This window comes from Catharus ustulatus, chromosome 6 (genome assembly GCF_009819885.2).
Source record: "Catharus ustulatus isolate bCatUst1 chromosome 6, bCatUst1.pri.v2, whole genome shotgun sequence".
Taxonomy (NCBI): Eukaryota; Metazoa; Chordata; class Aves; order Passeriformes; family Turdidae; genus Catharus; species Catharus ustulatus.
In genome coordinates this window covers 10,330,951-10,348,629 of record NC_046226.1, presented here as the reverse complement: position 1 = coordinate 10,348,629, position 17,679 = coordinate 10,330,951, and the positions used below count along the sequence as shown (strand labels likewise).

Genomic DNA, 17,679 nt, shown 5'->3' with positions numbered 1-17,679 from the left:
CAGAGCTTTCTCAAAACATCAGCTCTGAAAAACATTTGCTCATGTCTCTGCTACCATTTCCCCTAGCAGGAATGTTTTCCTGGATCCTGCCATTTAAATGTCTCCGGCTGGCAGCCAGCTTGAACCCCCAGGCCTTCAATCCATGAGCTCAGCACTAATGTCCTTCCACTCCTTAAGTTCTCAGCCGAGAATTCTCCAAAGGAGAGGATACACCTAAAAGAAGTATAATAATATATAAAGATAATAATATAATGAAATATGGTGTTTTTCCAGTTGAACCATTTCAGGCACCAAAACATACAAAAATATTCTTAAAAGGTGAATTCTCTCCTTTGACAAGTAAGGCAATCAAGACAGACAGGTCAGCAGCTGGTGGAGCAGAATCTAGAGCCATGGCCCAGAGGATTTACCAGACTTTGAAGAATATATTTTCTTTGAAGACTATATATTTTATATTTCTTTCAAATAAGCTCTATTGTTAAAAGGGAAAGACAAATACAGTGAAGTTGTTACCTATGGGAACATTCAACCTTTATAAACGCTGCTTTTATCCAGTATTTTATGGGTAAGGCTTTTCCAGACCTGTGCAGTATTTCGAGGTGATTGCACACAGATATAAAACCAGACCTTGGCAGTCTTTTCCAACCTTAATGATTCTGTAAGGAATCTATCATCACTTGTGATATGATCATGAAAATGCAATTGAAAGCTGGTTTATTTTCCATATATGATTCATTTGTATTGCCTCCATCATACCCCATTAGTGAAGCAGAAAATTCCTACTTCTTTGTAGGAGTTGATAGTTGACACCTTTGCTTCTTCCTCCTCCAGTTATTTAACTATGCAAGTTGATCTAATGACTTGCTGCTACTGAAATTCTTACCATTTGTTCCCTAGCCCATGGTTGCACCACCCCTTCATTTCACAGCAGCTCTGGCCCACATACATTTCAAAAAGCCAGTTTGTTTCATTAAACCCCCTCCTCCATTTTTGTTGTTTGTTTTTTGCCATTTCATTGGATTAAATATCCGCTCACTGGAGTTGGCCAAGTAGCAGAAACTGCAAAAAGCCAGCAGCTTTCTGAGCAGAAAGAGAATTCCCAACTTCCATCAGCAGCAAGCCAGTAACATGGCTCACTGCATCTCCAAAAAACACACTGAGCCAATAGAGCAATCAGGGAACCTGCCTCATGTGCACAGCCCTAAAACCAGATTAGCTGAGCTCCTGCTGAAGGCTCTGGAATCCACACAGACTTTGCACGAAGAGACTCATGCCATCAGTTTCACCAGCTCATCTGCTCAGGCAGCATCCTTCAACAGCAAAGTGGCAAGATCTGAACACTGCCATGAGCACTGCTGCAATGATCATCAAGTGGAGCCCTGGAGGCTGCAAAGCTACTGCTGAGGAAAGCAGAAAACCAGTAGGCACCAGATTTAGCAAGTAGGAGCGGTATCCACACAAAGAACTTTATTTTAATCAATACAGCAGTGAAAAAGCAAACTTTTAAAGAAGGAGGGGGGGGAAAAGAGAGATTTATGTATGTATGCTTAATAAAATGCTCTAAAACAAAATAATTTACATTCTGATAACTCACATTCAAAAATAAATAGAGAAAGGCATCTGGGCGTAACATTCAAATGAGTATCTAGTAAAAGCAGTAATGTATTTGTATTAATAATCAAGAATGTAACACTGCAATATTTAATCTTGGATCTGTGAACACAAATGTCACCTCCTACACAGCAATAACTGAAGACAGGTACACCATTAGGAGCACAGACACTGATTTCTATCAAATTTAAAAGGTAAGAATTGTACTTAACAAAAATCTTCTCCAAACTGGTACCCACAGTTCTATCTCCAAACAGAAAAACCACTCTGAGTGGCAAGCAACAAAAAAAATAAACACTGAAATAACTAAAGAAAACCAGTTTAAAAAGAAATTCAGTTAACAACTAGGAATCACGATGCAGGATCACCTCTCCCCCAGAATATCCACTCGATTATTTTGCTCTAAGGTACATAACATAGCACACAGAAAAGTTATTTTATTATAGTATAGTACTAAAATGCAGGCTTTTGCTATTTGGTCCATTTACATTTTGTTGATTATTTTAGCCTGCTGTATTGGAAAGAAAAGTGTGTCTCTCAATCTTTGGATACAAAAAACCAGAGAAATTACATTCTTCAGCATAAAAGCTAGTTTTTGAAAAACCTGTGTATTTCTTTTTTGGATTTTTGGACTTTTTTGTGATTAAGCACATATATGTTTTATTACTTTCATTCATGCAAAAACTGAATTAATCCCATTCCAGATGAGGATTTTACAATAAAATTTAAGTAAGCCAATTTATCAGAGTACAGAACAAAGGCAAAAAGCTTAATCCACATATTATCTTGCTACTGGACTCTACTCAGTTAGTCAAATTACACTAACCTTACACATTTGCATTCTTAGAGATGCAGGCATAACAATTCAATCAGGAAAAACTAGAAGACACATTCAAAATAGAACAGATCTGATAACTATACTTACTCATTTTTACCTACGAGGCTCAAACACTTATAAAACTACATGTATGTGCCAGAGAACACAGACACTAAATGATTTAAAACAAACTACAAGTAACCACTGCAGACCCAACAGTAATACTAAAGAAAAATTATTACTATCATTACAATATCAATTCCTTATCTTTCCTAAACATGTAAGTGCAAATCACAAGTTGCAATTCAAACGTGTAGAGAGCTTGAAATGAGTAAAATAATTCAGGTGTATTAACACCTGTATGTAACACTATTAATATTCTGTGTTAGCCACATAATATTCAAATAGAGATTGGAATTTTAATTAGGGGGATATTTTTTTTTTTTAGTGAAGGAGTTAAATTCAGTGGGGTTGTGTCTCTGAAGGAGCAGGAAGAATCCTCCAAGAAACATTCTGTCATTGCCAAATTGTGCCTTAGGCACTGTACTTAATTACGTCGGTTTTGGCAAGTAGATTTGCAAAGCAATCACCTGTACAATCACAAACAAAATCTATTCACACTCTGAAGGTATGCAGCCTTCAATCAACATCTCATAGTATGTTATGAACAAACATATTATTCTTGCAGCAATAGGCACAGAAGACCTGCCCAAAGTCCCCCACTTCCACACCAATGCTTTAGTTTTTAAGCAGAATATGTATTTCCCAAATTTGATACTCATTCTCAGGACTCTATAGGGCAACTGTCACCTATTGTATTATGTTAGCTTGACATATACTACAGTAAAATTAGATATATACCTGAAAAATCCAGTTTGCAATGATTACAAATGTATCAAGCTGCCAGTAAACAGTTCCTGTATCTACATATGACTGTGCAAGTTAGCAGTGTCATAAAGGCACTTGTCTCTCACAGACAGTACTGTCTTCTCTAATCAGTCAAAAATAGATCTTAAAAATATTTACTGTAACATCCGAAATGGTTTTTACTCCTTAAAGTGGTGCAAATCATCACCTATAGAACAATAATTCATTAGTTCATCCTGAAAGAGCTGAGTGCAAATTATCCATAATTGACTATATCTTTATATATATCTATATTCTTTATATATATCTATGTATACTTAAATAATTTTAATGCCATGCTCTCAAAAATGCCAAAAAACATGCCATAGTAGAAATGTGATTGGTACTAGCAGCCACAAATAAAAAGGTAGGTGCATACAACAGTACAAGCAAGCTTATTTATGAAGCTACAAAAACAAGTGAATGAGTTGCAAAGAGAGACATTTGCCAAAGTCCTTCCAAGACATGCTCGAAGCCACACCTGACCATGTAGCACACACACTAACATCATTAGGGACGTCTTTATAGCTGGCTACTTAATTTTACAAAAATGATTCTAAAATGCTCATTTCACTTCAAAGTGAATTCTGTTTCTGTTTTCGCCAAACGTGAAAACCAGATGCAACAGCAGAGTTTAAAAAGACACCTAAGCAGCCACTAAATAAAGTTCAGTGCAGTTTTCAAGGGTTTATGGATGGCAGTTTGAAATCCTCTAAATCCCCTTTATCTGTTTGGTATGGTACAGATTTTCCTCTCCAAGTCTCAGTACCTTAAAGCAGTAACTTGAGAGAATTTTCACCAACAAAAGACCTGGTTTTGCAAATCAAAGGGCTCAGGTATTACAAAAATTGACATAATTGGCTTTGCCTATGTAAATGCTAATTTGCAGCTGGCATTATAGCTTCATTAACTGAGAAATCTAGATAGCATGATGGATGGAATAAATCAAGTACAATCCAAAAGCCAGCAGGCTTTTTGCCCTTAGTACTTTATGTCACAACAGCACATTAACAGTACATCCAGACTGCTGTGAAGTTGCTGGATGGAGCCTCATGCCTGAATACTAATTTTCATGTCCAGTCTCCTTAAATAGTTTTGCCAGTACTATACCATAAGGAAGTTTCTGTATCTTTGAAAAAACCTGCATTCACTGAACATTGCACAAGGCTATTGAAACCAAAACAAGAAAGAAGGAAAGAAGAAAAAAAGAAAAAAAGAAAGGAAGGAAGCTATTTATCAAGTATTAAGCTATTCCTTCAGAGAATTGCACTTCTTTGCTTATAGCAGTGACCAGAATTGCTGATGGTGTACTGACAGTTGCCATGGTAAGTGGGTGACTGCGTGGGATAGCAGACATATAGCCAAGTCAACTGCTTATGCAATCTCCATGATTTCAGCAAGCACAGAACACTTTATTATGTGCTGCCAATGATCTTCAGAAAGTGCTAAAGGGAAGAATGCTCTTCTGCGTCAGGCCACGGTTGTTTCAGTATTCCCATTCATCTGTTTTCATGTCCAGATAGTACAGAATATTCTGTGCAAGTTTTACTGCCTGCTTCCTGGCAGCCTTACACCGCTCATCACCTTGTGGATCAACAGCATCCAGGGCTAGAAGTTGTTTTGTAAGAAGTTCTTCCAGTCTCATGTAATTTTTATCTGTTCTGTTTCCATCAAATGAAATCACCTCTTGCTGAATTTGAGACAAGTTTCCAAGTACAGTCCAAATTGCTTTATGAGATTGATGTTCAGCAGCAGTTTGCTCTGGATACATTTGCCTTTTTTCCAGTGCTTCCTTCAAATCAATATATGTTATAAGAGTCTGAATTTCAATTACTGCTCTTCTCCTGGCCTCTCTAATACAGGGATTTTTTCCTGGACTCACTTCATCTAGTTGGGCAATTAGTCCCTGTAACTCTGCTTTGGATCCCAGATACAAATCAGAAGCATTCTCTGTTTTTAAAAGTAAGGAATTAACTTCCTTCATCTTCTTACGGATCTCTTCTATTTTCAGAATGGACTGATTTTGTGCCAAATCATAAGCATGTGTAGAATTTGCTTCCTCATCCAAGTCCAGGTATCTCTGCAATCTATTGATTTCTTCTACTACTCCCTTTCTGTAATTTCTTATTTCTGTGCGACCACAAACATCTAAAGCATCCAAATCAGCAATGAGGCCTGTGAGCACACAGGACAGATGCCTGCAGGTGTCATTACTACTCACTCCCATTAGAAGCGCAATGAGAGTTCCTCTGGCTTTGTTCACTTCACACATTACAGAGTTAATTTTGGAGACAGAAGGATGTGCATCATTAGAGAGCGGCAGAGACAGCTGTTGCTTTACACCACTCTCTATAATCTCCTGAACAGCACATATCTTTGTCAGAGTGCGGTATCTTGCTTTGCGCAGAGAAACTTTCCCTCCAGTTTTCACCTGCGTAAGCCTCAACACAATGTCCTGAATTCCTTCTTCAAATTCATCACTTATACAGTTTCCTCCTTTGTAAAAAGGTGTGATCTCACGTTCCACAAGTAACTGTGCCTCCTTGAATAAAGCCTCTATTTCCAGCCTGCGCGGATGGTTTGCATTTTGTTCCAGCTCCTTCAGCAGCCTCTCAGTTTCCTGGGCAGCTCGCTTTCTGGCTTGCTGGATATCCCCCTTCCCTTCGGTGTCTACAGAATCTATTTCAAAAAGCTGTTTCGTAAGGCTTCTTTCCAATTTCTTGTAATCTCGGTCAGAAGATAAGCCGCTGAAGAGAGCCACTTGCTGTTCAATCTCTTTGACTTCTTTCTGTATTTCGTGTAACCGTTTTATGGATGGGTGTTGGTTACCCATATCCATTCCTCTTCCCTCGTCCAACTCCAGATGAACTGCAAAGAAAACGAGAAAAAGACTTGCTTAAGTGCTACACGAGCACACGTTGCAACTTTTACTGAAGCACTCCAGCATTACAGCTATTTTAAATATCTTCACCAATACGAATATACCACTTGGCTGATATTTCACAGCCCTTTAATTTTTTTACACTTTTCTCCCGGTCGGGCCGCAGGGGCGATGATTTATTTGCCACACGCCCAGCTCTCTGCTGTTTACCCCCAGGTTGCCACCCAGCCTTCCCCACTGCTCTGCAGCCGGAGCCGCCGCAGAACCCACAGGGCACCCGCAGCCCAGGGGGGAACCCGGCGGGGGGGGAGAGCAGCGGCCGAACCCGAGCGCCCTCGGGCGCCACAACCCCGAGCAGCCCTCCTTCCCCTCACTTACCTTGCTCCCCTTCAGCACTCGCTGTCCCCTGCCCCTCCATGGCCGCAACCTCCCGCCTCCCCCGTCGTGGGGCCCGGCGAAGAGGGAAGAGGAAATGACACCGGGCCACCGCCGAGGCACCTGCGGGAGGCTGGTCCCCACCGGCCCCGCAGCGAACCCGCGCGGCGCCCGCGACCCGCCTCGGTCACGCACTTACCCGCCGCCTGGCGAGGACCCGCTGCCCGGCCCGGCGCTGCGCCACGGGCCGAGCGCCGCGCACCGCCCGAGCCCCGCCCGGCCCGGCCGCGCGGAGGAGGCGGAGGCCGAGGCGGGCCCGGCCCTGGCCCCGGCCCCGGCCCCGACCTGGCCCCGCCCCGCCCGCAGCGCCCGCGCGGCAGCGCCGTAAAGCGCGGGGCCATGGCTGCCGCCCGGGTGCTGCGGGCCGGTGCCTGCTGCCGCCGCCGCCTCCTTTCCTCCTCCTCCTCCATCTCCTCCGCCTCCTCCAGTGGCGGCCGCGCGGCCGAGCGCGGGGAGCGGCCGGACAGCGCGGTAAACCCGGGCGGGGGGCGGCAGGGCCTGCGGGGGCCGAGGGGGAAGCCTCAGGGGCAGCCGGAGCTCAGGGGGGAGCGCTCCGGCTGCCCCCCGGCAACGCCGGCGGGGCGGGGGCGGCCGGTGGCAAACCGCGTTCCCCGCGGCCTCTGTTTTCTGATGTGTTTGTCGAGGCCCCGGTGTCCGTTGCTGGAGGGGCGCTGAGGCCCGGGCTGTTGGTAACGCCAGGTGTTCCCGAGCCTGGCTGGGGCAGGCACACGCCTGTGTGTGGACACACATGGATGCAGGAAGAACGCCGGGCTGAGGGAAGCTTAGAATAATAGAATTATTAAATATGCTGAGTTTCAGGGGATCACCGAAATCCGGTTCCTGGGGCTGCACAGAACAGCCCTGAGAATCGCACCATGTGTCTGCAGAGTTGTCCAAAAGCTCCTTGAGCTTGTCTTGCTTGGGGCCGTGACCCCATCCCTGGGGAGTCTGTTCCAGTGGCCATCAGCCCTCTGGCTGAAGAGCCTTTAATATCCAGCCTAAACTTCCCCTGACACGGCTTCATCCTGTTCCCTCGGGTGCTGTCACCGGTCACCAGAGGGCAGAGATCAGCTCCATAAAAAACTTGCATACTTGCTAGTTCTCTCCATGAAATATTTTGACAGAATGTCAGTGATGGAAAAATGAAAACAAGCAAAAAAATTGATTTTAAAAAATACCTCATAATCCATGCCCGTGGTAAAAGAGTTAAAGATATCTCCAGATTGAGCCGTTCTCTGCTAACGCACTGTGTCTGTGCTCCGCAGGGCCTGGGGTTCCGCCCCCCCGCGCACTCGCACAGCGACTGGATCGGGCCCCCGGACAAGCACTCCAACCTGCGCCCCATCATCTTCTACGTGCCCCCCGACGAGTCGGCGCTGGAGCGGCGGCTGCGGGAGGCGCGCCAGGAGGCCCAGGCCAGCAACCAGCGCTTCTGGGCACGGCACAACCGCGCCTTCCGCCAGGTGAGCCCGGCCTCGCTCCCGCTGCTGCTGCTGCTGCTCAGTGCCTGCCTGCCCGCCCGAAACTGGGGGGCTTGGCCTCTCTGAGGTGGGGCTCAGTTATGCCCGCTTTTAATGTGCTCAGGGTCACGGAGGAAATTACGGTTTTGTCGTTTATTTCTTTAAATGATGCACAAAACTCAAAATCCCACGTTTTATTGCTGCCTAGTGGCATAGAGTATCTGCCTTTTTCCTGTCTTGCACTGTAAGTATAAAGTTGTAGCCGCCCTACATGCAAGACCTGTCTGTGACTAGAGCAGCTGTTGAAAATTGTTTCATGGCTGATTTTTCTCTTGTCATAAGTGAGAGAAATTTGGTGTAATTGCCAAGACTAAATGAGGTCAAATTATATGTCCCATTTCACTGGCAGCATATCCCAACAACGCTAAAGTGAGTCTTCTTTCCTGATTTTAGCATCTCCCAACCAATGTGGCATTTTTTGGAAGAATGGTAACAGTTCAGTAATTCACCATCATTTATGATGTTGAACATCATGTTCTCTCAAAACATGCAAAGGTCCCAGAAAAATGAAACTTGTTTTTTTAAAATTCCACAGCACTGTTTTTTAAGTTTGTAAAACTCACAAATTATTATTATGTTTCCTTCTAAATAATTTAAATTTTATTAGGCTGCATGTTTTTTCTCTATGCTCAAAATCTCAGTTAGCCAGTACAGCACATTTCCATAGTTTGTTTTATAAACTGAAAGTTTGAATCCTGTCAGACAACACTGAAGTTTGGCTGTAGCTTTACTCCAGAAATCAATTTTATAAGTATCAACAGGACACTTGTATGAATTAATTGATGCATGCAGGTAGCAGGATCTAAGTGACCTGTGTAACTAACTCACTGGATTAAGAAAAGTGTTTAGTTGACACTTCCAAGTATAACAAGTATTGCTAGTTATTTCAAAGGGTGTTGAACGCCACATTGCTATGTAATTAAAAACAATGGTTAACTTCAAGGACTGACTACATCCCATTCTAATGTGGAAAAAAACCATGTTTTAGGAAAAAGAAGAATTTATTTATTCAAGACTGAAAGCCAAGGGTCTGGAATTGAGAGATGAATCAGGTTAGTGAGATCTTTGTTAATAGTTTAGGATACATTCTGCATTCTGTTTAACTTTGAATTTTGTTAGTTTATGCTCTTTGTGTTCTGTCACAAGTAAGTCTTAGGGGTAGGATTTAGCAGTGTTTTCAGGATCGTGATAAAAAAAGAGACAAGGAGCTTTTCAGAGATCTGCATGTGGGGGCCAGATAATCTATTGCACTGTTCTCCCCCTAATTCCTTCCTTGCAGCCAGAGGGAATGTGCTGAAATTCTAGCCCAGTAATATAATAATCATGTAGCCTGAGGAGGAAGGGACTTACTACTTTCACACCTCTGGCTGAGATAACATACAGAGCATGTGCCTCAAGTGCATGTTATGGTTAGGTGGATAAATTCTCAGTTTTTGGCTTCAGGTCCATGGTGTGTCCAAAGAATACAGTATTTTTCCTTGAGGGAGAGCAAGACAGCTTCCGGGGAGATGGCAGCTGCTATCTGCCTGTCTCTGCCTGAGCACAGTTGCTGTAAAATAGTCTCTCTAATTCATTGTGTGAAAATGAAAACAAAATGCCTTCATAATAATAGTGAATTGGGCATTGTAGTATGAGGTTGAACACTTTGTTTGCAGAATAATGATCTGTTTGAGTTTAGTGAAGCATCTGCTCTGACGTTCTGTATTTTTCTTTTCTGTTTGTATCCTGGTGATCAGTGTATGCTTGAGAAGTAATTTTAATTGAGATCTATGTTGTTTCAAAAACACTTCTTTTATATTGCTATTTTGGCTTTTTTGTTTTGCTTTTATGCTCTAAAAGTGAAAGAGAATAACCACATACTTCCATTAAAAATAAATTTGTATCAGCTGCATGCCTTTGGTCAGCTATTCTGTAATAAAGCTGTGAAAGTTTGTAAAAATAAAAATATACACAGACAGTTGAAACAAAACTTACTTTTCCCTGTAATTAATCAGTTTTGCTGATACCAGCATGAAGAAACAAACTAACTAGAAGTATTAAGCTGACAGCCTTCAAATGGTTTTAGAGTTAATTTGTCCCATAGTATGTTAATACATTACCATATTAGTTTTTTAAATAATGACAAATAGAACCAATCAATAATTTACATTTCTATGATCAATGTCAAGAGCCTTAAAATGCATTTTGGAACAGTAACAAGTTGGATGTTGCATTTCTACCTCCCTCATCATATCCACATTCCCTGGGGCATAGAAATTTGACTATCATTTTAGGGACATTTTGTGCCAGAAGGTCTGTGTAGGAATTGTCTGGTACAGCTGAGAATATTTGCTAGTTCTCAGGATTAGACATCAGTGCTGTAGGTCTTCCTGTTCTTCCTTTCATATTCTGGTTATGAAAGTGACATATTCAAAATCATCTTTTGTATTTGCTTCTTTTCAAAATAATTGCCTACTAGATTGTTTGGAAGTCTGACATCTCAGAACAAACTTTTTGCCTGAAGATACTTGAAATTTATCAACAGTAATTGAAAAAAGAATTACGTTTGAAAATACCATGTCAATTGTGGATAGTGTTCTTTTGATATTTATGGACTTGCTTTAGGGGGAAAAATTAAGTTACTAAATGCTCTTATTGTACTGTTTAGGCTTCAGCCCTCTGAGAAGTTATTTTATTCAAAGGATAGATACTTCTAGATCTATGAACATTTTCATAGCGGTTCACTGGTTGCCTACGTGGTCTAAGAGCTGATAAACTTTATCACTTCCACAAGTAATAAGGGTTTAAGAATGCTGCCAGCTTCAAGATGATTAGTATTTTTAATCTGCTGTGCTCTCTAGCTAAGTTTTAAAAAGTTGACAGATAAAGGCCTGTGAACTTGTTCAGGGTTACACAGAAAGCTCAGAAAGCTTGTAGGAGCAAGGAGTTAGACCTAACATCTGAACCCAGTGTTTTGATCCAAAGATCCTTGACTTTGTTGCACCAAAACCTATTTTCAGGTCAAAAAGCAACACTGAATGCAGAAGAAATGGCTGACTTTTACAAGGACTTTCTAAGTAAAAATTTTAAAAAGCATTTGCAGTATAACAGGTATGTAGAAGGTATTTATGTTGACCATTATACATTAAAGTCTAAATAAGACGTATAAGATCAAGTTTAAAATTTGAACATGTTTTCTGTAATTGGCAAAACAGCACAAACCCCTGTAATTCTGGAAAATTATTTTTTAATGATGTTATTAGCATTTGACAGAAATTGGCATTATCATTTGAGTTCTGCTGCTGCTTATTATTTTAGTGGAAAGATAAGCTCAAGTCTGAGATTTAAAGAGATAAGATCAGGCACATTTTATTATCTTAGGGCATGGGTCTTTCCATGCTGCTAATTGAAACTGATAAGTATGCAAATAGACCTCTTGAAAGTTCTGTGTAACAGATTCTAGCTGACTGTTAAATAAGGACAAGTAAATGTGATTTATCTCAAAGGAAAATCATTTAATGGGAGAAATATTTAATAATCTTGGGTCTATTATTTTGCAAGTGTCTAATAAAAAGCAATCAGCTTTTGAGTTTGGCAAGGCATAAATTGATCACCTGACTCTTCCTGGGTAGAATCTCGGCTACAGCTTGGTAAATCCACATCCAGCATCTCCTGCATTGTTTCAGGGTTACTGTGTGTCCAACAACTCCGTAAGCTGGGTTGGGGATCTGAAAGGGGTGAAAAATTACTTAAAAACACACATACCCCTGCAAGTAGCTGTGAACACTTGAAAAAGGGCTAGAAAGGAGGGAGGAATGGGAGTGTGGAGGAAGACAGCACTTAATCCAGGAATACTGACCACTGGATGTGAAGGTACAACTTCAATTTTCTCTCTGTACAGGACTGGGAGATTATTGGGCTCAAAAGTGACAAGTGTGACCGAGTTCTTAATGGTGTAATGCTAGTGAGCATTCTGCCATCACTGCAACTGATCTATAACTAATGGTGGCTTAAGTTTCTTTGTGTGTATTGTGCAAAAACCATAAAATACTATCCTATAAGAACAATTTAACTAACAAATATTTAAATATGCACATCTTATCTTGCCCACAGAGGGGCAGGGGGGAGCCTCACCATAATACAAAGCAACAGCATGAAAAGTAAGAAATTGTTTTTAGTGAAAGCACTGTCAATACATTGCTATAATTCATAAGTGGGAGTGCAAATACTTCATCTTAGAACTGGTCACCAGTTGCCATTGTTGCAGTGACCTTAGGATATTGTCCCATCTTCAGGGTAAGGTAATTCAGGCTTTGTGCTTGAACATGACCTTCCTTGCTGCTGACTTGTAAAATCAGGCTGTGTCAGCTGCATTGTTGTAGTTTTAAAATGGAACTGCACCACCCTGAAAAAAGCAGAGCTTTTTACAGTCACTCTGATTTTGAGGGGTCATATTTATAAAAATCTGTTTATGCATTTAGCTGTATGTTCTTTTGCAGTATTGCCAGCTGGGCTGAAAACTGGCAGCTGAGGTCTTGCAACTTCTAAAATTCAGTTAAAATTGAAGCAATGACTGTGCATAGATGCCAATAATATTTAGTTCAGGGTACTTAGAATGGAAATAAAATTTAGCTTTGGAAAAAAAATTAAGAAGGATATAGGAAATTCAACATGAAAGGGGAAAAGAAACAGTTGCAATGTTACCATGATATTTTTATTTAACATGACGTTTGAAGGGGTAGCTCAGTGCTGCCTGTCAGTGTGAATTTGGCTGCTATCCTCACTGAGAGGTTGGTGTCTCAGGCTTATGTTAGATCTGTGCATGCATGGTTTGCCCCAGACATCTCAAGAGAAGACCTAAATCTCAGTGTTCTAGTTCTAGAATTCTGCGTATCATATTGGTTCTTGTGAGGATTTTGCAACATGGGAGCGAGATCCTTGTTAGAAAGGAAAAAAATTGATATTATTTTAATTTGTAATGGGGAAAGAACTTGAAGCAAGTTCTCAGAGGTTAAAAAGGGCTGGTGTAGACTATACTGTGAACAATTTAAATTGGTTCCAGAAGCCATGCATAATTCACAAAAATTGAATTATTTAAAGATATAAAGATTAACTTTGACAATATTAAAGGCATTATCTTTAAAAGATACCGCAGTAGAAAGGTAATATTTCCCATATTGATTTATACAATTAGCCTTTGAAGTGTGGTTGATTTGAGACCAACTTCACCCTTTTCAACACAGGCATCTTTATCCACACGCAAACAAATCTTACCTGAAGCACAGCACTGGCAGGAAGCTATCACCAAGGCAGCTTGGTGATCAGGTTTACTTCTGAAACATGGTTTTAACTATTTTATCTCACCTGATTTCAGTTACAGTTGCATCCCTGTAATCCATGTGTAATCTGTTCATGAATGTGGATATGCACATAGACTTTCTTGCAGATTATTTAACTCTTATTAGGCAGGAACAGTGTTACCACAAAGAACAGAAAATGCAGGTAATCATTGAAATGTCATTTGTCAATGCCAAAGGATATTTCAATATAATTGTGTATCTTTTTCCTGTTCTTGTTCTGTGTGCTGATGATTTTCTTGGCTTTGGAATCCTAGAGATTGGTATAAACATAACTTTAGGATCACATTCCTCATGGGACAAGTGGCACTGGTGAGAGCTCTGAGGTGGCTTCGTCGGAGAAAGAAAAATGTACAACAGTAATCACAGAACCATGAAGAATGCAACACTGCTGTAAACTTGTGGTTTATAGTAATATTCAAAATCTGAATGGTTGATGCAATAATTACTTGAATTTGTTTGTTAATCTATGTAAATAAAAGTCAACACTGGTCTTAATTTATAAGCAGTATGTAGATTTCCTTTATGCCCTTTATTCCAAGAATATCTAAAATATTTCTCCACAGAACACGGCCAAGAAAACTTTTAAAAGCTGTTCCTTGTTTGTATCAGATGGAACGACTTTCCTGTTCTTACTGTAGAATTATGGCTGCTAAATAATGAGATTCAGTGTGCTGTACCTGAACTCTGGTCTCAGAATGATGTCTCCACTATATTAGTGTTTAAGGACAAAAATGCCTCATTTTGCAGTTGCTTGTCTGGGACAATAGCTATCCATAAGTAATATAAAATGGGTGAAGCAACAAATTTGATGTGTGGTATATACACAATCAATTTAGAATAATCCTCTCTTCAGTGTGATTATTTGCTATTTTTAATGAAGATTTAAGATATTTAATATGAAGTGCTAATGCAATAGGATCTTCTTAGATTTTTTTTTTAATTAAGAGAAATGTGCCTCCCTTGGACAAGTGCTCCTCTGATTCACGATTGGTGAATGTTTTAGTTGTTGAGGAATTTAACAAAGGTGCTGCCTGTCATTTAATATTGGTAGAAGACAAAACTGGTAACTCCTGTATGGAGAACAGCATTACTACATGTATGCCCTGCTTCCTCTTGGTTCATTTCTTCTTGAGCTGTTCTCACCAGTTTCTCCAAGGCACTGAAAACAACTTGCCTGAGGGTTGTTATTGTGGCCTCCAGGTATGTACCATCAGTTGGAAGGAGCTTGGTTCAAGTGAAGTCCTAAAATGTTAGGTCATGTATTTTTAATTTAAAAGCAGGCTCATTCCTCACTATCTTCTCTCTGTCCATTTATACAGTTAAATTAAATTTTTTATCCAGTACCTACTAAGAGTATTCTGTTAAAAAGAATGTATGCTGTCAGATGAAGTGTTTTCCTAAAGCTGTGCTGTAGGGAAGGTTCTGCTCTTGGAAACATCATCTCAGTAGCCATTGACCTATTTTTCATTTCTAAACATGACATGATTTATTCACAGACTTTTTCAACTGGAGCAAAAAGAGCTTTGTCCACATCAGCTGTAATAATTTCTCTGCAAAATGAAATAAATGTCACTAATACAGTAGCAGATCAGTGTTTCATACAACTATGTTATTGGGGCTAAAGTGGCCACTGAATTGTGATTTTAAGTCTTGAGTTATTAGTAAATGAAAACAGTCATTAATGGTGTTTGCTCAGATAATAACCAATACTTTGAAAATATTTGTGATGTTACACTGCATCAGCACTGTAAAGGGTATATATTCATTAAAAATTTACAAAATGCCATGTTTAGGAAAATAAATTTTTGACGTAGACTACTGTGGGTATGCAATATAATTCTTCAGGGCTTTACAGTAAATCATAGCTTACAGTATGTAAGCTTTGACCACAATGTGAATGCACACTTTAATAGGTAGTTCTGATGTAAAACAGTAATTTGATAATACAAGAAAATATCCCAGAAAGGGAGAGAGACCAGAGCCCCAGTGGAGTGGTGGATAATGGCCATATGTTCTGACAGCCTGTGTATAACATCCCTAAGGTAGTTTCACATATGCTTTAAATGGGTAGAGGTCAATCAAAAGCATTTTCATTTTCTGAGCTGCTCACTTCCATTAACACAGACATTTTTGTGTCTGCCTGCTGAAATTGATTCACTACTCAAACTAATCCAAGGAAAATGTTCGATGTCAGATGAGTTAATGTGCTTCATCATGCAGATACGTGTTGTTTGGCATGGGGGAGCTGTGGGAATTCAGATGGAAGATTTGGATCGTACTTCTGTAAATTCACAGTTAAAACTGTTTTCTGAACATGTAATTTTGGTGTTTGTCACCCAAAAGCACTATCAGCATACAAAGGATCATGCTAGGATTAAGCTGCAAGCTGCTTTGTCTTTTAAATACCTCCAGGGACAGTGACTCAGTCAGCTCCCTGAGCAGCCTGTTTAGCTGCCTGACAGCCCTTCTGATGAAGAAATTTTTCCTAACATCTCATCTAAACTTCCCCTGGCACAGCTTGCAGCCATTTCCTCTCATCCTGTTGCTTGTGACTGGGGAGAACATTCTCCTCTCTTCAACCTCCTGGGGGCAGTGGTAGAGAGCAGTAACACCCCTGCACCTCCCTGTCCTTCCTGAATTGAGGAGCCCAGAACTGGACACAGCAGCTGAGCTGTGGCCCCAGCAGTGTTGAGTACAGGGGACTGGTCACTGCCCTGGTTCTGCTGACCACACTATTGCTGATACAGGCCAGGATACCACTGGCCTTGGGCACCTGGGCACACTCTTCCCTCATGTTCAGACACTGTTGGCAGGACCTCTGCTTGTCCCTGTTGACCCTCACACTATTGGCCTTGGCCCATCAATCCAGCCTGTCCAGAGCTGTCCTGCCCTCCAGCAGATCATACTCCTGCCCAGCTTGGTGTCTTCTGCAGACTGAGGGTGTCTATCCCCTCATCCTGATCATTGATAAAGATATTAAACAGAACTGCCCCCAACACTGTTCCCTAGGGAGCACTACTTGTGACTGGATGCTAAATGGATGCAGTACCATGCACCAGGACTCTGGGCCCAGCCACTCAGACAGTTTTTAACAGTGAAGAGTGCACCCATCCAAGCCATGAGCAGTCTGCTTCTCCAGGAGAATACTGTGGAAAACACCCAAAGCTTTATTCAAGTCTGGAAGGCAACATCCACAGCCTTTCCCTCATCCTCTCCACAGGAGATAGGTCAGTCAAGCAGGACCTTCCATGTGGTGATTCTCAGGCACTTCTGTGGTTTCCAACACATCAATACCCCTTGTGTCACTGCTGCCACATGGATCTCCATCCCCCATCTCCACTGGGACAGCAGATGAAAGGACCTCCCCAGCACAGCATTGCTCACACACTGGTGTGTTGCCCCCAGGCTTTCTCCAGGCCTGCTTTCATCCTTTGCCCCCTTCAAATTCATTAGGGTTCTGTGTCCCTTCATCTAAAACCTATTGAGGGAGTGAGGTATTTGTCTGTTGGGTAAGTGTTGAGGTCTGATTTAAAATATCTAATAGAACCACTGTGAAAAGATGTTATTAAAAATAATCCGTCTGAAATTTTGAATCTCATTACTAAAAACCACATGCATTTACTGAGATAATTACATTTTCTGAATAGCAAAAAGCTTTATAATTTTTACCAGTGTTGCATTACTTTTGTTGGGTTTTTTCCTTGACTCAGAATAATTGCAATAACACCAGCTGCTTTTAGATATTATTGATCATAAAACCTTTATACATCAAAGGAAAGCCAAGGAGATGCCAAAGACTAGTAAAAATGAAATTTTCATGTATACAAAAGCCTGCTACAGTCACTGAAGCTAGTGAAATAGATCAAAGAGTGACTTTTCTGTGCACATTTTCTCAGTATAGGAAAAATACAGGGGAGTGTTCTTATCATTTAAGTATTTAACTAATCCTGTCAGAAGGAACAGCATATTTCATATTCAGTAGTGTCAGCATATGCCTTTTTAGTCTCTCTCATGCACTCAGTAAGTCCACGATAAAGCAATAATATTTTGGTAATAGTCAAATAGTTTTAGTTTGTATTGATTTGGGATGCTTTTGTTTTGATAATCTGTGTGGGGTTTTGCTATTCACTGAATTTCTCCATTGGAGCATTAATTTTGATAGACTATGAG

The 17,679-nt window shown here is 40.9% G+C and overlaps 2 protein-coding genes across 3 annotated transcripts; one reads left to right on the top strand and one right to left on the bottom strand.

Annotated features, from left to right (window-relative positions):
• Nucleotides 1-1,432: 1,432 nt before the first annotated feature.
• On the bottom strand, nt 1,433-6,875 carry BAG5 (BAG cochaperone 5). 2 transcript variants are annotated; one of them, XM_033063491.1, is made up of 2 exons: nt 6,790-6,875; nt 1,433-6,202 (listed from the first exon to the last, which is right to left on the bottom strand). In XM_033063491.1, the coding sequence occupies exon 2, from the start codon at nt 6,171-6,173 to the stop codon at nt 4,821-4,823; it is 1,353 nt and encodes a 450-aa protein (XP_032919382.1). In that variant the 5' UTR covers nt 6,174-6,202; nt 6,790-6,875; the 3' UTR covers nt 1,433-4,820. The 2 variants fall into 2 exon arrangements, with proteins under 2 accessions (XP_032919382.1, XP_032919381.1); XM_033063490.1 differs by lacking the exon at nt 6,790-6,875 and adding an exon at nt 6,594-6,700.
• A 95-nt stretch (nt 6,876-6,970) lies between these two features.
• Nucleotides 6,971-14,004, top strand: LOC116997428 (cytochrome c oxidase assembly factor 8). The gene is made up of 5 exons (XM_033062125.1): nt 6,971-7,121; nt 7,916-8,113; nt 9,159-9,222; nt 11,170-11,260; nt 13,764-14,004. The coding sequence occupies exons 1-5, from the start codon at nt 6,990-6,992 to the stop codon at nt 13,867-13,869; spliced, it is 591 nt and encodes a 196-aa protein (XP_032918016.1). The 5' UTR covers nt 6,971-6,989; the 3' UTR covers nt 13,870-14,004.
• The last annotated feature ends 3,675 nt before the right edge of the window (nt 14,005-17,679 follow it).